This window comes from Xiphias gladius, chromosome 6 (assembly GCF_016859285.1).
Source record: "Xiphias gladius isolate SHS-SW01 ecotype Sanya breed wild chromosome 6, ASM1685928v1, whole genome shotgun sequence".
In the NCBI taxonomy this organism is placed as follows: Eukaryota; Metazoa; Chordata; class Actinopteri; order Istiophoriformes; family Xiphiidae; genus Xiphias; species Xiphias gladius.
Genome location: NC_053405.1, coordinates 16661186 through 16688093, shown reverse-complemented (window position 1 = coordinate 16688093; position 26908 = coordinate 16661186). Strand labels below are relative to the sequence as shown.

Genomic DNA, 26908 nt, shown 5'->3' with positions numbered 1-26908 from the left:
CAGTGCAGGTAATCTGCACTGTTAGAGTTAGTTAATGTCTTATATAAGTTAAAAGTCCTTTATTAGAGCCTGAGGGACCAACATGTTTCCACTAGGAAGAGTCTTCATAGGGTCACCTCGTTAGACCACTCTGCTTTACCCACATACGCAACCAGACCACAACAGCACCGCATACATACAGTTTATTATGATGGTGGTGCAGGAAAAGGAAGCAGGAAGTCAAGTCTATTTCTCTCTTTAGCTTTAAAGGGAGAGTACCATCGCTCCTTTCAGAGTCGTCAAGTTTTCTTCTTCTTTTCTTCTTTATATAATGAAAATACGCTGACGTGAGCCCTTGTTTCACAACAGAGATTCCTAATTGCAACTCATCCTTTCTCAACTCAACCAAGAGAACACATTTTAAATAGAAAAGACATACATGACAGCAGATATCAGGCTGGAGAACAACTTAGTTTTGGATTTGTTTTTTAAGTGTAGGATATATGAGAGAGACAGTGACTCAAAAATCATTAAAAAAAGCTCATCCAATTATTCCATTTTAATTTAAGTTTAGAATGCCTCCCTTTCTTAAGGTAAAGTGTGTCCATAAAATTCTGCAGTTATTTAATTCTTCCTTTGGATCTCTGCTAGATCAATAGCTGATCCCTTTAGGCTTTATTGCTGTTGGTTGGAGTTCCTAAAGGTTTAACCAAACTTGTGTCTGGGATTCCTGTTTGGTGTTATGTGTTTTTATGTGTTTTGTCTGCTCCTCTCTCTCCAGTCTAGCAGAGATTGACAGCTTCTTTGAGACAAACAATGTTAAACACCTGGCCCTGATCTTTGAGGAGGAGAAATCCTACATTGGCCAAGAGGTAACAGCTCCTGTTTCCATCAGCCTGAGCTGCGTGCTTCAGACTTCTGTAGAATATTTTTTTTTTTTGGGTAGCAAAAGATATATGCTTTTAAAAAAAAATTTAATACAGTTACCAGTCAACTATGTACCACTATGTAACCATAGCAAAACTCTACTGTGACTGACATTGCAATGTTATCCAGAGGGGAAACTACTTGGTGAAACCTTTTTATATTTGCAGTCATTGATGGCAAATAACTGGACATTAATAAAATACATAACATATACAACATCAGTATGTCAAAAGGTAACGAGACAAATCTTCCGTGTGTGTGTGTGTGTGTGTGTGTGTGTGTGTGTGTGTGTGTGTGTGTGTGTGTGTGTGTGTGCGTGCGTGCATGCACTGTGTTCTTCAGCTAACCCTGGACCTGTTACAGTTTGAGAACATTGCAGTGCGGAGGGTCCTGAAGACTGAGGAAGATCTGGTGACCATGCTGGGAGTGACTGAGTTCCCATCCTGCTACCTTTATTATCCTGGAGGCAACTTCACCAGACTCAGAGTGTGAGTATCTGTGCATCTGTGTTATTAACCTCAGCTGATAAGACATGACCTGAAGAACGTATGTGCAAAAGGATGAAAAACTTGAGTTTTTGTTCTTTTCAAATAGATAGTGTCATTTGGAAATGTATGATAATAATTTTTAACATTTTTACACTTTAATTATACATTTATTGCTTTACTCTCTAATGCCTATGTAGCACAATAGTCACCAGTTCATGAAAGCTTTTATATTTCTTCAGTTTCTTGTAGGTCTTTCCTTGCAAAAGGAAGTGGTGTGTTTACATTGCAGGTATCATTTGTAACATCAGTTGATACCAGTAACCGTTGTTTCTTTAGGCAAAATACATGAGCTGAATAGTCAGCCGTAAAGTCACACAGGCGTGGAAAGCAGTCTACGTTAAGGGTGAAGCTAAACTGTGGGAAGGACTCACCATGGATATGTCTCGCTTGCTCAGCCTTTTATTTATATTACATACAGATGGTATGTTCTTCTTTAATTGACTGAAATTAGTCGACAAAGTGATGGTTCCCTTTATTATAAAACAACTACACACAGGTGTTTTCACTTTTGCCACTTTAACTGATTAGACCTCATCTGAGGACTGTGTGTGTGTGTGTGTGTGTGTGTGTGTGTGTGTGTGTGTGTGTGTGTGTGTGTTTTTGTACAAACTGGGCTGGATTGACATCTGTCCGACCCTCCTATTAATTTGCACGTTAGGGTGGGAGAGGATCTATCTTCATCTTTGCTACTGGCTTATGGGGTTTGGGGATGCCAGCAGGGGCCTAATCAGCCTGTGTGGGTGTGCAGGGCTTTTGACTTTGCAGCAGTCTGTGTTTTTAAACACAACCATGAAAAGGAAGAGTTACAGTGTAGCAAAGGGTTAGGCTATGTGCATGTCCAAAACGATATTTGCAAGTGGCAAGACAGTATTTGAACTTATACAGCCCTTCCCTTTTCCTTTGGCATTGCACAATCAATGAGGGCCATGACAGAATGAGGTCAGCAACGGTGCAGACTCGCTGTTTGAAGGTTGTATTGTCCACTTCTTTCCTCACTAGCTTGTTTGGGACAGCCCTTGAAATTGGAAACCTGCTATGGAAATGCACAAATGGAGGGGGCCAGATTGGGATTGAGCCAAACTGTAACAGTAACCATAGCTAAACAGTAACAAGTATCATCTCCTACAGGACGTAACAATGCGTTCATCTTCACTTAAGAACGTCAATCATTGCCTATTGTTGCCTGTGGTGTACATGGCAGTACACTGGTACATATTAGGAACAGAAACAATGTTCTTACTGTTCTGCATGCGTTTTTCCTTCCAGCATGGTCTGCAAACACCAGTTGACACATGACTGTTCATTGTCTGAAGTGCAACATGCTGCATTTGCAATTTCCAAACAAAGCTTTAACTACTGTATTTTCGACATTATTATTAACCTAAAGAAAGGACAACGCCTGATGCAAGTTTAACAAATGATATTTCTCCATCCTAATTAGAAACAATTAAATTAGAGACTGTCGTGCAGGCTGAAACAGGGAGCCAAAGAGAAAAGGGGTGAGGGGAACATGAGCTGCTTTTGTATATATTTTATTTGTTCTGTACTAAATACATATTGATATTTTTGTATATATCTTGATAACAGCTCAAACTTTTTACAGTGAATTCCAGTTAGCTTGATGTGAGACACACAAACACAAAGTTTACTCCCCTTTCGGTTCCTATTGTTCCACTGAAACAACTTTTCTTTATTCTGAAAAGCTTCGTCATTTGCTCATTATCTGAACCCTATTCATGAGAATACTTTTAAACATCTGGCCTCTTAATGGGATCAGAGCATCAAAATCGCTCCCATTATTCACTATCATAAAGCGGCGCTGATCATTCCTCACCCTGCAAATTCATCTGCTGTTTGTGCCTCTTTGTTTGGCTGTTTCAATAACTTGGCATGCAAAGAGGACTCTTTTTAGTTGACAAATGCAAAAAGGAAATGATTTATTGCCGATTTATTTATTCACCCTCCATCTCTCCCCTTCCAACCCCCCTCATCTCCATCACTGTACAGAGGGGAGGTTTTTTAATTTCTTGCATGAAAACAATGCCATTGCTTTTCTGGCTTCACCTGCCAAACAAGCCCCAGCCGCACACGGCGACAGATGGCCTCCCATCATCACTGAATGTCTGATTGATCCTGGGAGAGCAGAGTGTGCAGTGCGTGCGTCTCTGTTTGTGAGAGAGGGAGAGCATGCAGAGGCGTCTCACATCCGTCATGCATGTAATGTGTGCTGGTCCCAGGTGAATGCATTCCCTCCCAGCCCACTGTGATGCCTGCATGGCCGCTGGCCCTGGGGATTGCTGGATGAATGGCTCTCCCTTCACATCTGTACACTCCCACCAGACACACAGGTGTAATTGAGTCCCGGGCCGGTGTGAGTGAGCGTGGGCCCAGAGTATCCATCCTCCTTATTACCATCCTGTTGCAGTTTTACGACGCTCTCTCTCTTTCTCTTTCTCTCTCTCTCTCTCGCAGTACGTGACGAGCGGGGAAAGCAAATGAGACGAGGATGTTGGGGGTGGAGAGGGAGGGAAAGAGAGAGAGAGAGAGCATTAATGGCTGTGGTTCCAGATGCAGGGTTATCACATGGCTAAATGATCAGAGATCTCTCTCTCAGTTCCACGCTACTCTGGCACCATCTGCTCAGTATTTAAAATGCATTTCCGTAAGTGTGTAAAATATATGGCCACAAAAAATATAGGTCATAAAACATTTTTTATGGCAGTGGACTGCAGAAACAAAAGGCTGAAAATAAAAAATTTTACATTTTGTTTGAGGTTCCTTGTCTGTGTATGGACATCTGGACATTACACCCGCATGTGATTGTTGAATATCTCACTCCAAAACCATGAGCACTACTATGCTGCTATAAAAGTCTCCACTCTGCTGGGAAGGTTTTCCACAAGATTTTGAAACCTGGTTGCAGCAATTTTCTCCCATTCAGCCACAAGAGCGTTAGTGATGTTGGTCACCGTTGATGTCAGGCAACGCTCCATTTCATCCCAAAGGTGTTGGATGTGATTAAGGCCGAGGCTCTGTGCAGGTTCTTCCACTTAAAACTTGATAAGCCATTTTTTAACGGACATGGCTTTGAGCACGAGGGCATTGTGATACTGAAACAGGAAAGGGTTCCTCAAATGGGTGCCACAAAATTAGAATCACAATATTAGTTCATGCTGTCACCTGCAGACTTTCCTAAGCTGAAACCAGGGGGCCTTGGCCTCAACCAAGAGCACAAAAAAAGTATATCCACAAACCTTCGGCCATGTGGTATATGTTGAGTGACCTAAGGGTCAGTGTCACCTGTGCTTCTCTCCCACAGCAACGTTGAGGCTCGTACTTTCTACTCTTATGCCCTCCAGAGGCTGCAGGGGGTGGTGCGGTCAGGAAAGCCTCCACCGGTCACCATAGATGTCCTCATCAACAGCACAGAGGACCCCTGGAGAGCCTTCAACAGGTATGAACAAGACTCACGGCACTGAACTGTCTTTATCTGCTCATTGTTTCCTTGTTGTATATATGTGTAATTGTGTGCGATCGTGTGTCCAGTTCTAGGGTGTATATGGCGGACCTGGAGTCAACACTGCACTACTCCCTACGTATGGAAGTGGCCGCTTACACTGTTATCAATGGAGAAGCCCTGATTTCTCTGAAGAAGTACATCGCTGTCTTGGCCAAGGTAAAGTTACCAATGAGGCCGCTGCATACACATACACAGTAGTACACAGACACAAAATACCCAAAATATGTAAACTAAATGATTATAAGGCTCATTGTTTTTGTTATGAATATAAAAACAGGTGGAAATCAAATTTTAAAAGATCAACATCACTAACAATTTATTATATTCTTATTTGGAGGCACTGGTGCATAATAAAGAGCTCAATTACATTTCTTCCCCATTTTACTCCTCACTGTCTGTTACTAGAAACATTGTCTGAGCTGCTCTTGTCACCAAAAGACATTTACTGTGGTGATCTAAGACAGACGACAGCTTTTGGATTCGTAGAAACCTAAAATGGAAATAAATATTAAAACTAATCTGCGCATAAGAAAAATTGTTGAGAATTGAAGTGATGGACTTGTGTTCTGTTTGTAAGCTTCCGGAGTTTCACACATCATCAATGGGTAACATTCAGAGCTCACAGAAATGTGTAGTTACAGCAGGTCACCACGAGATGGAGAGTGAGACAGTGAAATATTTGTTTACATTGTAGATTTGAGTTGATGTTCAGCCAGCATTTAACCAAAGGTTCCCTCTTCATAACATGCTGTTTTATTACTTTAGTATCCATTAGGTTATTCTTCAAATTCACTCAATTAATTGTTTTGTCAAGTGTACTCTTGTTTTAACCACACACACACATAGACACACTACTGAAAGCAGAAGTGGATGCCATTGACTAGAGCAGCAGCACAAAGACTCTCGTGGGTATTGTTGACCCTCTTGATGTTGGCTCCCAGGGGGATTGGAGCGTGGCTGCCACCCACTCGCTGCCCACAGGCTTTGCACAGATGCATTCAGATTACTAGTAAACCTCGCTGGGATAACCCCGCCACTCCTCCTCCTCCTTCTCCTCCTCATCTTCCTCACGCTCCTCATGCTGTATCCCTGCTTTTGGTTTCACACAAGTATTTCTATAAATTCCTGTGACCGTGCCAATCCTCTGTGGTTCACCGAAACACCCCTCTCCCCCTGGATCTTCCCTATTCCATCTCTCCTGCCTTTTTCCATCCTCTTTTCAAAATCACCCTCCCTTACTTTATTTATTATTTCTTTTCTGTCCTCTTTGTCCACCCCTTAGCTTTCACCTTCAAAGATGCAGTCGATTTTTAAGTTTTTCTAGGAATCCACGTTTGTTTGATCATTCACCTTTTATCATCATCAAATAATGTCTTTCCCTCTTTTTCTCACTTTCTTCCATCTTTTTCCGTTACTGATAACATGTTCCCTTATTCATGCTCCTCCCTCACTGAAGCCGGCCACCCAGGCAAACATGCTGTGATGATGAGGCCTGACCTGATAGCCCTGCCCCTATTGGCTACGCACCAGGCTGTCTCACTGTCCTAGTCTGCCACCAATCTCTCTGATTATATCTCACTCTCTAGGGAGGCGTTGTAGAAAGCTAGTGTGTATCCATGTATGTGTGTGTATGGAGGGCGTGTGTGTGCGTCACAGCACTGTGGCCTCCCATTAGCTTCAGTTTGTTTAGTCAATAGCGTCAGGTCCCAGTGGTATTTTTAGCCTGTCCTCCTACCAGAAAGGACCAGCCGCTCATCAGGGCTTTGTGTAGCTGAGGAGGCCGTCATTTTGTTGCAGCTGGCTGTGACTTGTGACAGTCCTTATTGACGTTTGACTGAGCACACTTGCTACAAAGAGGCTGAATCCTTTCAGTGGGTCAGCTTGTTAGGAGCAGTTAATGTAAGATGAGCAAGTAGTTTGTGAAACAGGGTGGAAAAAAAACTTAAGGAGATTTGGGATGAAGGTGGCTTATACTTAGTGGTAGGAAATGCTTATGAATCCAGTGTCATATATTTTGAGTTATGTGTAATATTAATAATGTTTTATGGCAGTTTTTTTAGCTTTTATATGATGCAAGGTATGGGCTAGATATCAGAAAAATTAAATGTATTTCTAGGTTAGGAACCCTCACTTCTTTGTCTCTTTTTCATCTATATTCAAATGAGTGTTGATTGGTTACGGAAATGACCCCACTGTTAAATTCTCCTGTCTTCTTCATTACTAACACAATATGTAAAAATCTTACACCTGAACTCCCTGCATGAGTCGTGATTAAATTAGAGTGAAAGCGACTCACGATGTCCAGCCCACGGTGTGGGAATCATCGTTTTGCACTGTTGACACATTGACTCAACCATGATGCACTGTTTAATATTTACTTATCGTGAACATTCAGTTGAAAGTGTATTTGAATGCGTTAGGGTGCGTATTTGCTTCGGTGATGCATGTGTGCAGGGCTGCAGCAAATGATTATTTTCATTACTGAATAATATGATTAATTAATTTCATCTATAAAAATTTAGACAAATTCCGAAAGATTCCAATCACAATTTCTCGGAATCCAGTGGTTCATCTTCAAATTTCCTTTTTGTCAGTCTGAAACCCAGAGATATTCAGTTTACCAAAATGAAAGACAGGTAAAAGCCACAAATACTCAAATTTGAGAAGTTAGAACAATTAAATGTTTGACATTTTTGCTTGAAAATGACTGAAATATCTAAATAGTTTTCTGTCCATTGACTGACTGATTAATTGTCTGATTGCTTCAGCTCTACATGTGTGTTTAGTGCATCTAGAGGACATGCAAAGTCTGTGTAAAAGAATATTTATTCATCCCCTTTGTGTATTCATCTTCTTACCCTAGCCTCAGAAATGACACTCTGTTCTATCCAAGAATTGTAATTCCAAGATTTGATTGTTTCTTTGCTATCCACAATCATCCCATCATTGTATCTCCTTATGCGTCTCCATACAAACATGGAAACATGAGGGGTTTTTTTTTTTTTTTTTTTTTTGTTTTGTGCGCAGGGTCATAATGTTACTAGATTTACTGTCTTGTCAGGCTGAAGCCGGATTTATGAATCCTCTACATGTTTATGAGGATTAAAAAAGTGGATCTTGAGAAGCATGAGAGCATTACAGCAAGATTTTTAAGGATTACACCCCTATCCTGTTTTTCTTGAAAGAAGCCATTCAGCCCAGAGGGGACAGAGGGGCAGGGGAATAAAACAAAGAATTAAGAGGGGGTGCTTCGCTTTAGAGAGACACTGGTTTCGCCCTTCTCACGCCAGGGTTAATGACATGATGGACAAAAGCATCCTTTTATAATACAGATGCTTAAAATCGGCTGTCTGTTTAATTATGGATCACATTATTGCTTTAATAAGCAATTCTCAAAGAATTTGTTGAGTCATTTGGCTGTTTTCAGTTGCAGTTTCCCCTCAGGGACAGTTGAAAACAAGTAAATGTGTGTTGGTAAAGATGAGGTGTTCCTGGTTTCCACTCTGTGGCACGTGTCTGCAGCATCCCCCCCATGCCTGCCTCCCCGGGTGGATTGAAGTTGGATTATTTCCTAGGGGCTTCACCCCTGTCTTCTACCCCGGGCTTGGCCTGGTCTGCCCCGCTACAGCCAACAGATGCCTCCCTCCTGGGACCCTCACCACATGGAGCTTGTGGTTTCTCAAGTGCTGCTGATACTAATCGGATCAGGGATGACATATTGCCAGGGTGAAGGGGATTGTCATGGTCCAACTGGGATGGGGGCAGGAGGGGTACAGGGTTAGATGAGGGGTGTGTGTGTGTGTGTGTGTGTGTGTGTGTGTGTGTGTGTGTGTGTGTGTGTGTGTGTGTGTGTGTGTGTGTGTGTGTTTGTAAGACAGACAGAAAAAATAGATATGAAGTGGATATATAATAGTGGGAGGTGTAGAGGTGGTAAATGTAAATCTTTTGCAGTTTGAACGGAAAAGAAATAAATTCTAGTTAATGATCAGTGGGGTTCAGTGTTTAATTTTTTTTGCCAATAATTGCTATGTTTTTTTGGCCAGCTGATCCAAATATTTTTTGTTTAATTTGAATACCACCAAGTCTTACGTTTCCACTAGGGTTTCACTTGGTGTTCATACCGTAACTGAACTGATGTTTGTTGCAGATGGAGATGTCTGAAAAGGCACTGCCTTTCAGGATTTATTACTAAACATTCTATGGTTTCCATGTCAGTTTTTAGAGACAGAACAAATAATTTTAGTTTAAATGTAAATAATGTGCCACGTTTATTTTTTGCATTGCATTTTCTTAAATTATTTCCTATGCAAGTCTGCTCTATTAAATTCTGATTGTCCTATTGTTGCTTGAAAAGATTCAGTACTTTTTTCAGTAAACTGTTTTTAGCACATATTGCAACATTTATGCAATATATGGCGTGTAGTTTTGAAAGCAGTCCTGGCATGTACAACTTTTTTTATGCAACTAATACATGATGTCAATACGGTGACTGATGTAATGTACACCACGGATGGTCATGACCAGGAGGGCAGAGAGGGAGGTTTAAAAAAAGAGGAATATGTCTAAAAGAAAACAGATGGTGATAAAGGTGAACATAATTACACCAACTCATTTCTGTACCAGTGATAATACATTTTAAACGCTGAACCTCTTTGTGGTTTTAGGTGATCACCCAACCCAGAGAGCTCATGAATAGTGTTGCTTTGGTGATGCTGAGCTAAGTCCATTAGTGGGGAACACCTGTGTTTTCTCTTCTGGTTAAATTCATATGGCTCTTTAATGAGCTTTTCTGACTGGTTGGCATTCAGACCCCTGATCCAAACCTAAACCTATTATATCACTCTCCCAGCAGTTAGCACCAGACATCACTGCCTTTGTCTGCTTTTTACATCCCAGCTTTAGTATTGTGTTGTCTGTGTGTGTGTGTGTGTGTGTGTGTGTGTGTGTGTGTGTGTGTGTGTGTGTGTGTGTGTGTGTATACGTGTGACAAAGGAAAAATCAACGTAAAGTGTCTTAGTTAGGTGTTGGGCCACCACAAGCCACCAGAACAGCTTCAATGCACCTCGGCATTGATTCTACAAGTCCCTGGACTTTACTGGAGGGATGGACACCATTCTTCCTAAAGATATTCCCTCATTTGGTGTTTTGATGATGGTGGTGGAGAGCGCTGTCAACACGTCAGTCCAGAATCTCCCATATTTTTTCACTTCGGTTGAGATGTGGTGACTGTGAAAACCATAAAATATGATTCACGTCATTTTTATACTCATTAAACCATTCAGTGACTCCGCATGCCCTATGGATGGGGGCATTGTCATCCTGTTTCCCCACCCATTTTTTGTTTTTTTGTTTTGTTTCTTTCATTTGTCACCGTATATATATATATATATATATATATATATATATATAGATATAGATATAGATATAGAGATATAGATATAGATATATATATATATATATATATATATATATATATATATATATATATATATATATATATATAGATATATAGATATATATATAGATATATAGATATCTCTTTAGTAGATAAGTATCTATGGAATAGTGAAGTTAAACCAATTCCACACAGTCAAACATCTGTCTGTTACTGGAGAGAAAAATACCAAAGACAGTTTTCCGCAGTGGGTAGTGCTGAGTGGATAAAAGGGAAAAGGTGGTGCGAGGGGTCATGAATGCTCTGGTGTGGGGGTAAGGACACAGGACAGAGCAGTACTGTGTGTGCAGTACAGCCTTGGACAAGGCGGTTTAAGCAAATCACTGGGGGTCTGGCTAAGTGGTCAGGGTGTAACACAGAGATGGTGGTAGAGGGTGATGAATAGACGGCTGAGCCATGGACTGAAAGGCGTGTGTGTGAGTGTCAGTGTATGCAGGTGTGTTTAGTTGAACAGATGGTGGAGGCCAAATTAGAAAGACTGAGCAATGCAGTTCAAAAGAGGTCCACATGTTAGATGATGCTAGACATCTCTGTGTTCTGCCTTTTCTGTTTTTCTCAGATTCACCACAACTACATTACCGGTAAAAAGTTTTACAACACCTCAATTTTTCCAGCTGTAAATTTACATAATTTAATGTCTTGGTGTTTCTGAAAGTAAATCACAGAACAAATAAACATTTGGAGATATTAAAAACAAGGATTCATGAAATCTTGTTGTTGAACTAAATTTAATCTAGATTTTTGACTCATCCAGCAGCTGAACACACTCGTGGCGTTCCTTCCGCAGTGGAAATCAAATATTGCTCAGAAAGTTCGTCCCAACAATGTTGCAGAAGTTCCCACGGATATGTTGCACTTGTAGGTTGCTTTGCCTTTACCTTCTGTCCAGCCCATCCCAAACCAGCTCCATGGGGTGTAAGTCTGGAGACTTCTAAGGTAGTTCTGACGTAGCCTGGAAGTATGTTTTGGTTCATTATCTTTCTGTAGGATGAACCCCTGACCAACCGGTCTGTCTTCCTCTGTTATTTGCCTTCTTTTCACCATTCTGATAGCAACATGCAGTGCAGTATTGTCCTAAAAGCATCAGAGGTTGTAGTAACACAGTTTTTTCCAACATCGCCTTTGTAAAGACAGAGGGTTTGTAAGTAATCAACAAAAGTTGGGGAACCTGTAGGAATAGTTTGCATCAACTTTCACACTTTAATGTACTTCCATTGCTGCAGGAAAGTTGTCAGTTAACCAATTTCCTAATTCCTGGAAAAGACCAGTTTTCTCTGAAATGTAAATGAATTTTCGGTTTTTGATAACCTAAACTTTTTTTCAACTTTGGCAGTTAACCACTTACCTTTTGTAATAACATTAAGTGTTATTCACTGGACTTGGAACTGCTTAAGGTTAAATGAAAACTGGAAAAATCGGGGTGTTCATATCGTTGTACTCATTCTATCCTAAAAGGGAGCTAAAGATTAGGAGAAAGAAAACTAAAGTTACCATGGAAGTAGTCCTGTTGTTTAAGTTTTGGAGAATGCTTGATCCCTTTAATGTGTCTATGTCTTGGAAACAGAACCATTATCATAAACTGTTCCGCAGAGAGGCTTATTATAAGAATAAGAAGCACATTTAGCTTAAATTTAATAACACGCCCCTCTCTCACTTACTGTCAGCAAACTCAAGACAGCAGCTGTGTCTTTTGTCAGTGTTGCATGTGTAAAGAAAGGTTTGTCTTTGTCTGTCTTTACTCTGTCATCACTGGTCTCAAACACACATCAGCTGGATTTCCACTGCAAGAAACGGTATCGTGTTTCCTCCCAGCTGTGGTTGTTACCATGGTAATGCTAGTTTGAAAAGAAGTAAATACTCAACAGGTCAAAGCCTGAGTAGACGGTGGCTAAGTGGTTGTTAGTGGCTTTGGAAATGGATCTTAATGAAGGAAAAGGCTTAAGCTCGACTGTTGACGCATTAAGTGAGATTCTTTAAACGTGCTGAGAAGAAAAAACACTCAAACCACAACTTTTGTGTACTACATAGAGACTGTGCGCAACATTTTTGAGGATGAGCGGGAAACTGATAATCAGACATTCTCTGTGTATTAAGATGAAGATGTTGGATTGCAGTTGTCCCTTAAATTGCAAGGTGAGCAGTTTAAAGGGCTTAAGCCTCAATATTAGCACATGGAACAACATAGTCATAAAGCTCTACTGTAATAGATGTAACCTATAAGAGAAAATTTTTTGGTTGCCAACAAACCAAAAAATGTTCAGGACAGTTGTGTAAAACCAAAAGCTATATCTATATTTCGGACAATAGCACTTTATTGGAATATGAATTAATCTACTGGTAATCCACTAACAGAAATATAGTTAAATAAAGGGATTACAAGTGACTGACAGTGCGCAGGATTTCTGGGTCCTCCTCGGTAAACTATGCATACACCTATGGCTAAAAATGATTAGTCGATTAATCAATTACTCAATCGACAGGCTGGAACCTTCAACAATTTTGAATATCCATTAATTGTTTTAAAGCAAAAATGCCAAATATTCATAATATCCACCTTTTTTAATGTGACTATATGCTGTTTTTTTCTGATCTTCTACAATAGTATGTTGAGTGCATTTGGGTTTCGAATGATAACCAAAAGTCCATTTGGTTGGACTAAACAAGCTATTTGAAAATGTGATGGGCATTTTTCTTTTTTCTTTTTTTTTCTTTTTTTTACTGTTTTCAGACATTTTATAGACCAAAAGACTAATCTGATACTTCAGAAACTATTTGGAAGATGAATTGATAATGAAAAATATTCTTAGTTGCAGCTCTCCTTACACCTTGTCTGCACCATAATCAAGTTAACATATGTTTCCATTGTGCTCTGCTGTTTTATGTCTGCAGTACTTTCCAGGCCGTCCTGTGGTGATGAACTTGTTGAAGTCTGTAAACTCTTGGCTACAGAACCAGATCGGAGACGAGATTTCCTATAAGGCTTTTAAAGAGATACTGGATAACTCAGCACAGGTAATTCAAGTCAGGGCTATACAGACTACCAAATATTGTTTTGACTATATACATCCTTGTTGAAATGAACTTAGGGCTTCTTGTTTGTTTTTGTCCAAATTATTCATAGTAAACTTTTTTTGTCTGTCCTCCCTCTTTGGTATTCATTGGTTTCAGGAGTGGTCTGTCCATTAGATACTGCATTGAGGAAGTGCATGAATGCAAATTGAGAAAGAGAACACACTTTTGTAAGCCTAAGCAGGCAAGCATCTAAAGGAAAGAAAGGGAGACAAGAGAGTACCAGACAGATAAGCAGTTGCAGGGAGAAGAGAGGGCAGGTCATCACAAAATGCACGTAGACTGATGTGAGGACGTCTGTCTGGGAGTAGCCTTGTTGTTCCACTGAGCTACAAAGTCACTTGTCAGTCTAGACACTTGATCAGTTCAAAAACACCTCAGAGGCACCAAAGTGATGCATATTCTGTCAAAGAAATGTCAGAAACAGTACGAGTACATAAAAACATATTTTTTTCAAAAGTTAAACATCTAGGTATTTCAAATGTGTGCTTTGTCCTTGTCTCGATTCCAGCACATACAGCTGAAAATCTATGTGCTGTTGTCTTTGGAATGAAGCCTGCATGCCTCCAGTATACAGCCCCTTGCAAATTGAAAGAGTCACTTACTTACATCATTAGCTTTTAGCGGGCAAATCAATGGATCAATGAATCAATGGGAAGGTATGAATAGACTTCGCCTCAGAGGAAATGGACACTCTATACACACACGCAAACACACACACCAAATCTTTATTATTGACATGTGAGTAACCCTGTCAATCACACCAGCAGTGGCAAGGCAGTGCGGTGAGAGAAACGACTTTATGTCAGAGAAAATATGTAGTTGGATTCAACTGAGGCTCATGGTTAGAGATGTGGATAGCTTCTGTTCATTAGCAGAGGGCTGAGCCATTAGCCTGAGTCTGACTTCTCATTGATCAAGAAAACTACATGGAACAGCTTTCATTACGTTGAACAGGTTGGGAGATTTAATCTTTTTAGAGGATCTTTGGAACTTTGTCTCAGTAAAAGGATAAGGCTGGTGTTTTTACTATATTTTTCTTACTGTGAACAAATCCCATGAAAAGACCAAAACCAACAATGTATTGGTCTGTCTCTCAGTACTTTCCAACTTATCTGATCTGACTGTAGCACTCAGCCCTGAGTCCATTCATTCTTACTGAAGACGTAAAAAAAATAACATAAATATACTGTATACTCTAATTATTTAACATAAAATGGCTGAATATTTGTGGTTGTCAGAGGGTAAGTTACGTGGAAAGATTGTGGATATATTGATCAATTTGAATAAAATTAAAATACATAGATGGATACATGGATAAACAGTTTAAATAGTTAGCTAAAAGTAATGGGCAAATATTTGAAATAGTTTGAGAAAGGTGAGCCATTAACAGTTGAAATTGGTAGCTAAAGGTAATGGATTAATAGATTCAATGATGTTAGATGGCTAAAAGTAGCGGATAAACAGTTGAAATGGTTAGCTGAAAGTAGTGGATAAACCAACCAAACCAACATTGGAACACTGACAGTTCAATTGTATGAGAAAAAATATTGTAATAGTATCTGCTTTTATATAGTTAATAGAGTCAAATAACTTCCTGTTTAAACACTATTCAAATAAACACATTTTGGAACATGACGGGTGGTGTCGATGAAGGGGTACTGAATTTCACTTGACATTTCACTTGGCAGTGCTGTGTGTTGGAAAGATTGGAAACTACTGTACGACACATGACAATAAAAGGACATGTCATGTGTTTTAATAGTTTTTGGAAAACAATGCAGGTCTATAACACAAATGAATAAGCCATATCAGGCTTTGATTACACAGCCAATAGCTGTTCTTAGGTTTTGTTGATTTTGGTTTTGTTATTGGATTTGTTGACAATAACAAAAATGTAAAAGATCACCAGCCTTATCTTTTTAAGCTTTTTTTTGTTTGTTTGTTTCTTCCTATTCATCTGTAATTTGTGTTTGTATGTTTTTCTTACTCTCTCTCAGTCTCCAGACACTGCTTTGCCTGAAGGAGTAAGGTGGGTGGGCTGTCAGGGTTCACAACCCAACCTCAGACGTTACCCTTGTGGGGTGTGGACTCTCTTCCATGTTCTCACTGTCCAGGCCAAGAATGCGGGTGGCTCAGGTACACACACACACACACACACACACACACACACACACACACACACACACACACACACACACACACACACACACACACACACACACACACACACACACACACAGATTTTATGGCTGTGAATGAAAAGGGCCATTGAGAGTTCACGAATACAACGGTAAACTGAGGATGAGGGCTTTGTGAGGCTTTGTAAACAAATTAGCCCAAGAATGTTTGGTGGGCTACTTTTTTTCACTCTGACCCGATTTAACATCACTCAGAGAAAAGACTAAAACACACACACACAGACATGTACAGTATCTTGATGCTGTTTTAACCAGAATTCTTTGAGTTTTTCCCCTGTGTTTTGTCGTTTGGTCATAGCTAAAATTGAGCCTAATTGTGACTGTGCAAAAAGGGATTATGTTAGATTAGCGGAATGTGAGTGGTTAATAAAACAGGCAGATGACCAGAGGCTCCACTCCTGGCAGGGATGATAATCTCCCTTAAACGGACACACACATACATACACACACACACAGATTAATCCCGAGGTTTACGTACTGTCATGTGACCTGCAGATGGACTGTCCAAAAGGGGTGTCCATCTGGCCCTCCACAGACCACCATCTTAGTGGGTGGATTCACACACAAACACACATACACATACAGTACAGTATTGACCATAACATAAAACTCGATTCATCCATATGCAACTGCTGCCTAGATTATTAAAGAAGTAAACACATTAGTAAAGGTTTGAACACGCCCAACACAAGCTCATCCTTATTTTCATAAACAGCACATACACACACACACATACACACACTCCCAGAAACACTTCCACTGTCAGTACGGCTCATCTGAAGGTTCATCTGAAGGTCCTGCTAAGCCAAGAACAAAAACAAACAGCTCCAGGAAAATATGTTTGTGGACTGTTGAGGTCCTGAGACAACAGTCTGGCCACCATTCACACAGAGGGTTAACTGTATTTAATCTCCAGATTGGGTTATTCCATTGGCATAGATTATTCATCTCAATATGGGGTTAACCCAGCTCTCTGTGACTCCTGGCCCACAAAACCGTGGGAATCCAGGAGGCTGTGGACCCACACTATCATTAGCAAGTTTTCAGGCTGTAGTACAGGTTTACAGAACATTTTAATGTATACCAGCAACAAGGTTTACAAGGGCAGGTGATTGTGCTTTACATAAGAGATAATGACTGACTCTTGTGTGTTTCTGGACCAAAATCATGAGCTTGTAACAGCTGTATGGTGTAAAAAATAACGGTCTGTAGTGATAACCACAATATTTTTTATTGCATATTACCCAAGATGTTGCCACCTAAAAGGCAGATTTGTGTAATTTTGGGTTGTATTCAGTGGTCTAAATTAGTGTAAAGTAACAAAAACAGGAAAAAGTACGTTTGTCTTGAAGTAGTTTTAGCAACGCACTTGTGATACTGTTTTAATAGTAACACACACAAACTGCATATTTCTCATTTTAATCAGATGAGCTGGTGCTAACCGATAACTGTTCTAATGTCTTGTTATTCCCCTCCAGATCCAAAGGAGGTGCTGAGTGCGATGCAAAAGTACGTCCACAGCTTCTTCGGCTGTAGACCTTGTGCCGATCACTTTGAGAACATGGCGAGGGAAAGTCTGGTGGAGGTGAGCACATTGTCGTCAGCTGCCCTGTGGCTGTGGTCCAGACACAATCGCGTCAACAACAGACTAGCAGGTAGGGGTCAGCACAATCATGTTTACTTACTTTGCAAAATCTCTATGGTGCAAAATATAGGTGATTCTTCTTTTCATTATTTAAATTACAGCTATGGTGCACTTTTTTGAAGAAGTTTCCTTAAATACTACAGTGGAACAGCTGTTATATATCATCTTTAGCTTCCATGGTGTGACTTATTTTATGAGTGAAAGTCAAACGATACGTCGCTTTCTGAATGAAAGTGGGCTGCATGGAAGAAGACCCAGGACGACCCAACTTTCAAAAGAGAAACGTAAAAAGGGAGTTTGCTAAAATGCACATTGACAAGCCACAGTGCTTCTGGGAGAATTTCCTTTCGACAGATGAAAACTCAATTGGAGCTTTTAGTAATACACATCAGCTCTGTGTTCACAGAAGAAAAAATGAAGCTTTCAAAGAAAAGAACACCATCCCCACTGTGAAACATGGAGGAGGCTCAGTTATGTCATGGGGTTGCTTTGCTGCGTCTGGCGCTGGGTGCCTTGAGTCTGTGTAGGACACAATGAAGTCAGAAGATTATCAAGGCTTTATGGAGTGAATCATACAGCCCAGTGCCAGAGAGCTCTGTCTCAGTCGCAGGTCATGGCTCCTCAGTAACAGTATCACGACCCAAAACATGGGCTAAATCTGAAAGCAGCCAAGATAAGATACGGTGTAGAGGCCAGTATGAGGTGCCAGCCATATAGGTTTATGTTTGTTTTTGGGCATTTTTGACTATGTTTTGAAATTAATCTGGTAATATTTAAATTATTATTATCACCGTGATTATGATTAAAATGCTAAAAATTAGTTAGAACGTATAGAGAATGTTTACTTTCTACATTAGACTCTATACATCTACTAGAGTAGATGACAAACTTAAAGTTTGAGAAGCTTATTGATGTCTTTGTAATTCCATGTTATACACCATGGTGTGCTAAGCCATCAGTACTCCCTGTCCCTCCCACTTCATCACATCCTTTCCTTTTTCCACGCTCCTGTTCTCTGTGTCCACCCATCCACACCATGGGATCATAAGCATTACCTTACTTGGTTTTGGGGAAGACTTTAACTTCCAGTTTCCCCTCATGGTCAGTTAGTCCCCCTAATATGACTAAGAGGGTGAGGGGAGGAGGAAGGATGGATCCTCAGATCAGACACCAGCTGTCACCCCGTCTTAGTCCTCCAAGTATCATCTGTTTCTACCTCACCCATTTTCTCTTGACCCCTCTCTGCCATCCTCCATTCTACTAACGCCCTTACTTTGATTCTCTCCCACTGTCACCTCACCAATCGTCAACCATTTCATATTCATCCGTCCTGACTTCTTTCCCTAAATTCTACACTTGGACCTTCCTTGTATCCCTGTACAACCAACTCCAACCCTCCACTCCACGGCAGGATTGGAATCTTTAAGCAAACTGAGGCTTTCTATGCAGGTCATGTGTTTTTAAATGAGCATAATCACCCAATTAGTAACTTTAGGTAGGCCATACACAGAAATGGGAATGTTCAGATCTTTCATTCTGCCTGAGATTAGTCTCCTCGCATCCCCAGTCCAGACTTCTGTCTTTTCTCATTTTGTATAGAATTTTATAAAATTTTCTCTCATCTTTGACCATGTTGTATGAGCATTTAGGCTTCTTCACATCAGCCTTGAGAGTGCTAAACAGCCCCCGAGCGTCCCTCCTCCCTTGTCTGTGTTCATATGATTTTATTAGGCACAGGGCTGTCATTAACAGCCCACTTTGTTAAATCACTCTTTTGTTTGTGTTGACTGCCCCCTTTTCTATCTCAGGGACAGCTTGTGTCCTGAACAGCAGGGACCAGAAGGACAACCATCCCTGCATGTGCCTGCTCCCCAGACACTTTAACACTATTCAGCCTTCCCCCCTTCATCCATTCGTCTTCCCTCTCTTCCTCTATTCCTGTTTCTGTCTTTTTCCTCTTTCCACTCACTATCCCCTGGGACTAATATCCTCCGCTTGACAAGTAATAGCGCAGCATCCTCGCAGGATGGGTCCCCCAGGAGCCACCCCTCTTTGCCCACACACACACACACACACACACACACACACACACACACACACACACACACACAGTTCCCAAGATATTGTGTGACAGCAGGTGGCAAACACCATGACACAAGCCACACACGCTCCCCCTCTTTTCCTGCCCCTTCACACATGAACGCGCACATGCACACACACACACACACGCACACACGTAGCCTTTCCAAGCATGGGTCAAGTTGTGGCGTGTGGCAGGGGGAGTTAGTAATGGTGGAGGGTGAGGTGGGGTCCACAGGGGATAAGTCAGATCAGAAGGAGAGAGAGGGAGGAGCTGAGGGTTTGGCTGTGTTTGTTGCAATGAGTGGCAGCGTCTCCCTGAGGAGAGCGCACTCCATTCACTCAACCCCTCCTCTCCCTTTTGCCTAAAGTGGAGCTCTTTAGCAGGCCTCCCCGCCCTTCCTTTCAGGAGCAGCCATGCATGAAAGAGCAGCTATTTGTAACGCAGCCGAACAATTAATTTATCTGGCAACAAAGAGGCCCCAGGGCCCTCGGCCTCCTTGCAGCCGCGGAATTAAGACTGGTGGAAGCTCAGTCCTGTTGCTGCTTGTCAACAGGCTGAGACTGATTCACATTTCTACAGACAAAACAGCAGCAGGCCTGGCTTCTTCAGGACTGTGTGTTCATGTGCAGCACTGCCTGCAGATTTGGGGATTTTTTTCATGGAGAATAGTCATAATATCTTGATATTCATTAGTGCTGGATATTGTTCAAAATTTCTTATACTAATGCTGATAGTATCTCTGTCTAAGTACCAATATATTAGTACCTATATTAAGTACCTATATTTTTTTAATCAACCTTACTTTGAGATATAATTTGTTTCTCTACAAAGTTCTTTTTTTATTAACAAAAGTATCCAAAGTTCTTAAATGTTTAATGTTATCTAAACACAAAATAAAACAACATTAGCTAACATTGGTAGTTTTTTTAAATTTTTTATTTAAATCAGAAATTAACTGACCAAAGACTTAAGTATACAAATCTTTCAAAATAAATTAGTTAGGATTATGTCAGGCTTGGGCCCACTGATACATGTTGGCGAACAACAATTCCAACAGCTTGGATGGTTTCCTTAAAGGATCGAGCTGAATAACCATAACTGCAGTACGGTAAATAAGAAATGTCACAGAGCATCTCAGTCACATGTTCAGTACCAATCTGCTCCTTTATGTTCTGTTGTGCTAGGACTTGGACTGTTACCTCTGAAAAGGAGAGGTCGGCAACATTAAAAATGTTTTTCGGGAGCTTGTGAATTTCAGCATGCAGACAGCCTCTCCTTTTCCTTTCTATGCTGTTTTTGTCCTGCACCTGTACCTGGGGTTGGATGTGCACAGTGTCCGCCTTCTTCGATTTAAATTAGTTACCTGTGCACATTAAAATAATAGGTAACCACCACAATTGTAAAAAGGGGGTCAACTTACTGAATATTAATTTTTTGTATGTTAGACTTGTGTGAGTTTGATGACCATTAAGGTATTTATTCCTATGGTCTGTTGGTGGCATGATGTTGCCTAGTGATCTCGACTCCATTATCTCTGCTATATTTACATCAAGGAGCCCAGTGGAAATTAGCCCCGGGCTTAACTGGGTCATCCGTGAAATTTTTGTAATTGTGTGGGATCTGATGTTGTCTTGAAAGATTAACTAGAAGTAAACAATATTGTGGATCTGACCAGAAATGTAATGCCAGGTTTCAGCACTTGACAATTTTTGATTAAATGGAATAGTTTTGTCCTCGATACTTAAAAGAGCATCAAATGTCTGACATCAGCTGCACTCCCCAGCGGCCTTGATGGCTCTGAGTACTGTACAGTGTAGGTGATCCTCACTTACAGAGTTACTGCTGAGGAAGCCAGTTTGACGTGCTGAACAATACATATTTATACTTGATGAATATGTATGTGCGGCGGCGATGACATCGCTGTGACAGGCCATTGTGGCAATCTCAATATGGCCGGTATGGCTAAAGTCACCCTGGCTGCAAACGTGGCAAGCTGATTAGAATAAGGAAAGACATGTGAGGCATCTGGGGTGCGCGTGTGTGGGTGGGTCGGGTGTGCGCTCTCACCTGCTGAAATGTATAAAAGCCCCCGCACACACCCACAGGCAGCAGCCCATCCAGGACAGAGTAAAATTGATGTATCCTTTATGTAAAGCACTGTATGCAGAGTACATACACACATGCATATGACTGAGATTAATCTTGAGCGGCGGAGAGAAGGAGGAGGGAGCGAGGATGGAGGTGGTGGAGGATGTAAATTGACAGTGCTGTAAAGTGACAGACCTGCTGCTGCTCTGCTTTTTTTTCTCTCTCTTTTCACGCGTGCACACGCGCGCACACACACACACACACACACAATGGCCTGTTGGTGACAACAAGCAATTTATTACTAGATGCTGCTCTGTGTGTGTGTCCCTGTGGGCATTTGTGCAATGTGCGTCCATCTAAGCTTGTGTATGAGCCTGTAAATATATTTTTTGTGTGTGTGTATTTCTCTGCCAGTCAGTTTGCATGGCTGCAGTGTGTGTGAGTGATGAGGGGTGTTGATGGGCAGCGGCTACATAAAAGAAAACATGTTAAAGGAGAAAGTTTCTAATTCATTAGAAGGGCAGATGCCCTCTGAGGTTTGTGTTGCTCTCATGTTCAATTTGGAGATTGGACTTTGCTTTCAAAGGGTTTGTGAAGGGACAAGACAGGTGGTCAAGAGCACTGAGGTCTGCTTCCTGAAAACAGCGATTCTGTGTGTGTGTGTGTGTGTGTGTGTGTGTGTGTGTGTGTGTGTGTGTGTGTGTGCGTGCGTGGGTCTGTGTGTGCGTGTGTGTGTGGGTCTGTGTGTGCGTGTGTGTGTGGGTCTGTGTGAGTGTATATGTACATGTAGGGAAGCTGTCCACTTTGGCCACATCTATTATCTCACCACCCCTCCCACTGGGACATCCCAGAAGCCCATTGATCATTATTAGACCCTGTCATACATTCTCACACACACACACACACACACACACACACACACACACACACACACACACACACACACACACACACACACACACACAAATATCAATCCCTAGATTACATGCACACAAACACAGACAGATGATTTACATATACACACTTAAACACATACATACACATATGCATATAGGCACTTAGTTTTTATGAGCACTGTGACAAGATCAAATGGGTTCAACACAGATTGCAGCCGGTCCTCAAAGCACTTACATGCTCAAGTCAACGCATCAGCGAGGAGGATAAAAGAAACAACAATAGACGAAGCGGCTGACTGGAAGATTCGACCTGTGTGGTTACTGTATCTGGGCTGAATCTGGATCTATCCAACATTTTCTGACCTGGTATGTTTTCTCATATCAGTTAGTGAGGGGCTTATTAATTTGTAACTATCACAAGGACTTTGACGAAGTTGTAGTATTGAAAGAATTGGACCTGTTCAGATAATCTACAATGTAAAAAAAAAAAACTCAATTTCATTGATAAATTGCTTACAGGTAAAATTATGTTATTACCTGTATGCACCATTTTAATGTTGTAATGAGTCCACATGGTGTCACATGGACTCACTACAACTTGGTCTATATAGTACCAGGAGTACTATATACAGTATACAATACAATTAGTAAAATTAGGGAATAGCAGCGCATCATATTATATGTATTAATCATATGTTCAACATTCTGTAAAGTAACAGAATAAAATTTGGCATTATTTTCCTCAGTGTAGTGGAATAGATGTATAAAGTTTCACAAAATGAAAATGAACCAAGTAACATTACCGCCTGTGTAATTGTACTTAGGTAGCTGTTTTTCAACTGAGCAAACAGCTACAGCTTTTCAACTGAGCAAAACTTTACAACATCTTTTTAATCAAACATGATTTACAGAAAAAGGCATGAGCCCGTAATACATGTCAGTACGTTTATTTCTGTGGCTCTCAAAATGCAGCATTTTTAAATTTCAACCACCCAGCAACCCTTTCATGGTCAGTAGTTGATCCCCTTTTTTTTTCCTATATCACTGTGTGCTTGATCTTCTCTCATTACTGAAGCGATCACAACCCCGCTGTACAATCCAGTAGCCCTGTTTCTGTCTTTATCTCTTCAGGTGCTCTGAGTGAAGACCCCAACTTCCCAAAGATCCAGTGGCCTTCACCAGAAATGTGTCCAGCCTGCCATACAGTGAAGAAAAACGGGGATCACCAGTGGAGTCAGCAGGCGGTTCTCCCCTTCCTCCTGTCCTACTTCTCCTCCGAAAGCATCCTCACAGGTATTGGTTGATGCCACTGAATGCCACAGCCACAGCTTTTCTTTTCTGAAAAGCTCATAACGGATAAATTCAAGTATTTAGCCAAACTACAAAAATGTATTTCTCTGTTAACAGTCTAGGGCTCACAACCTAGGTTGATCATGAATTCCACCCGTGTCTTTCCTCTTCAGACACATTTGATCTCATTTCTCATTTGTATGATTCTGTTAGTGCCTTCTCAATTCTTGCAAAAAATTCAATTCTTCTATAAAATTTAGCAAGTTTATCATCTAAATCATATTGAATCTTCTCTAAATGTAAGGTAATAATTACGTTGACGTGCAACTGTTTAATGGTAGGAACAGTAGTTTTCTTACAATATGTGATTTTTACATTCCTTGCTGTGATGAGTGGATAGCAAAGGACGAGTTTCAGAGCTAAAGTCAGATTCACCATTGATTCAGGATGATTAGAAAGTCATCTGATTCTGGATTAGAGGGGATGGTTTTAGAAATCATTTACCTGTGTGTTTGCTTGCCTTTCCCTGTCAGACTATCTCGAAGATGAAAGCCAGATCCTGGCAAAACAGAGGGAAAAACATGCCAGCCAGCAGCTAGCTCTAGAAGCTGAGAGACATGTAGAAAGAAAAGCCAGGGAGGCCTTGGATACTATGATGAATCACCTACCGTTACAGCCCACTGTGCAAGAAGAAGAGGAGGAGGAAGAAGAAGAGGAGGATGGAGAGGAGCCACAGGATGAAGCAGTGGCAGATGAAGAAGAGGAAGGTGGTGAGGGAGTGGCAACAGCAGATGAGATGGGCAGTAAGACATCTGAGCCAAGTCACTGGGCCAAACCTGTAATGGAGGTCGGTAGAAGCCGGCGGCAGGCCCACAGAAAGCCAAGCATTGTGGGTATGAGGATGCGAGACGTGCAGGAGGACATCGTGGATCTCGACTCATTCGTCAACCAGCACTACAAGGCCAAGGCGCTGCGAGTGGCTGCCTCCAGCCGGGTCAAACAACGCACCCTGCAGAGGAAGGAGGAGCAGGAGCCCGGTCCTGTGTTCGGGCTTGGCATGGAGCTGGACGCAGGGCTTGGGATGGTGGGCCTGCAGCCCATGGAAGCGGACTTTGAGCCGGACGCGGGGCAGCAGAGAAAGCGGCTGCAAAAGCGAGAACTGACAGAGCAGGACTTTGGTGAGGAGTTGAGCCACAGGGGACGCTGGATGTCTATGCTGACCATCGGGTTCTCCAAAGTGGACATCAGCCTGTGTGTCATTCTTTATTTCCTGTCCTCTATGTGTCTTCTTGCCATGTACTTGTTCTTCAAAAACCGTCTCAGGCTACGACGGGTTAAAATATCCCTGCCCTGAACCAAAGAGTATCCAAAGAGTCAGAGCAGTGATTAACATTCATTAGGTCCGTGTAGGTTAATGTTGGGGTTAGTGTAAAGGGATGTGTCAAGATTACCGCCATCTTAGGTGTTTCACTTAACTGTTACCTACAGCTGAAGCAAAATCAGGGCAGTTTTGTAACCTTGCACGTAATCCAGCCACCAGAGCTTTTCAGGCAGCAATTGTGGAAAATCTGTTCATATAGATATACTGTAAATTTCAACAAGCAGGTTTCTGTTTGGGGTTTGTGCTTGAGTTATGTTGCTTTTGATTGCGTTTTGACCACTTATGAACAATGAAATCAAACCCAATACGAGATGATTTGAGTTTCAGTAGCAATTTGTATATATTAACCTGTAAATATTATTTTAATCAATTGAACCAAATACTCAAATAGGTGATTCTTCGTTGATTTCAAAAATTATAAGTTCTGTTGTATCTTAAATTACAGATGGACTATTTTTCCCTCCATTCTGTCACTGGAATTTTTGTGTGTTTTGTGCTTTTCTGTGAGTTTTATAAAATAATAAGATGGCAAAAAAACAAACAATAAACAGTCCCAGTCCCTGAATTCTTTTGTGGGACTGCAGCTTATTGTTTAATACTGGGACTGTACCACCAGGTCCACAATAAGTTTTTCCAGAGAAGAGCAGATCAGCCCTTTTCTTTTTCAGCTCCTTTGAGCTGGTCTGCATTACACTGAGCGTTATATCATGTCTGTGAATATTACATCACACTGCTGAGCCCACATAATAGCTACTCTGGTTGTTCATGAGGTGTTGTGGAGCAACACATATGTTCACACTGGACAAGGTTTTAGAATAAGCAGGATTTGTTTTTGGCTGGTCTTCACGATGTAAAGCTTCTGCTGCTCATCTCAAAAACACTGTGTTTTTCTGTTCTTTGCTTCTGTCTGAATCAATAAAATTATTTTTGATAAGGACTTGTTTTTTCCAGTACTCTGGTCAGTCACTGAAAACTTTAATTTGGTAAGGTACGCCACATTAAATGCATTTTTACCATTTAACGGGAATTTACAGAGAAGGGTTAAACTTCCGTAACGTTTGTATTGTCTCAAGACGTCAAAGTATTTGTACGAAACCGTGCAGACTTTGGAATAACAAGTTCCTGTTTGATTTTTATTTTGACCAAGACTACCAGGACACGAGGCAAGGAGGAGCAGGGTGTTGCATGTATAATGGGGGGTTAAAGCATCCAAGGTTGAAGGAAAAAGCCTGTTGCCATCTGCTGTGCAGCGCAAGCTAAATCCTAACAATTTCATTGGGATTATAGCAAGTGAGTAATCCAGCTTTCCTTTAGGACTAGAGGGGAGAGATTACCCTTGAGGATTAGCTCCCTGCAGATAATAAACTTTATTAAAATGCAATCGGCTTTCATGGGGCTTCTTCCCTCCTCACACACTTGGAGGTGGGCTCCGCCGAGGGGAGGTGGGGGGGCACAGCAGAAGACCCTCAGGGGCAGAGACATGTAGGAGAGGGGGTCGGGTGAGGTGGATGAAAGAGGGAGCAGTGTGTGTGAGGGATAAATGGATGGATGGATGGATGGAGGGCGAGGGTTTGATGTCGTCCGGATTACAACAGGCCCATCTGAAGGACACATGATGCTTGATCTTGAGCTTTGTGTTTCCTGGAACATTCGCTTGAATTCCCTTGACTCCTGCCCCCTTACCTCCACCCCCATCCTGTCTCACACGCACACACATGTACTGTATATTTATATATATATATATATATATATATACATATGCGCACTCTGATCTCATCCCAAACCCCACTCCATATCTTTATCCAAACCACGCTTTCAGCATCAGC

The 26908-nt window shown here is 41.3% G+C and overlaps 1 protein-coding gene across 1 annotated transcript in view; it reads left to right on the top strand.

Moving 5' to 3' along the window:
- The window catches only part of qsox1 (quiescin Q6 sulfhydryl oxidase 1), a 30709-nt gene extending 4690 nt beyond the window's left edge, over positions 1 to 26019 (top strand). Inside the window, exons 5-13 of the mRNA XM_040128372.1 lie at positions 761 to 851; positions 1249 to 1394; positions 4774 to 4908; positions 5001 to 5130; positions 13319 to 13441; positions 15499 to 15637; positions 17178 to 17354; positions 23543 to 23704; positions 24235 to 26019. Of these exons, the coding sequence (XP_039984306.1) occupies positions 761 to 851; positions 1249 to 1394; positions 4774 to 4908; positions 5001 to 5130; positions 13319 to 13441; positions 15499 to 15637; positions 17178 to 17354; positions 23543 to 23704; positions 24235 to 25055 (1924 nt within the window). The 3' untranslated portion in view covers positions 25056 to 26019. The remainder of the gene's footprint in view (positions 1 to 760; positions 852 to 1248; positions 1395 to 4773; positions 4909 to 5000; positions 5131 to 13318; positions 13442 to 15498; positions 15638 to 17177; positions 17355 to 23542; positions 23705 to 24234) is intronic.
- Positions 26020 to 26908: the final 889 nt, after the last annotated feature.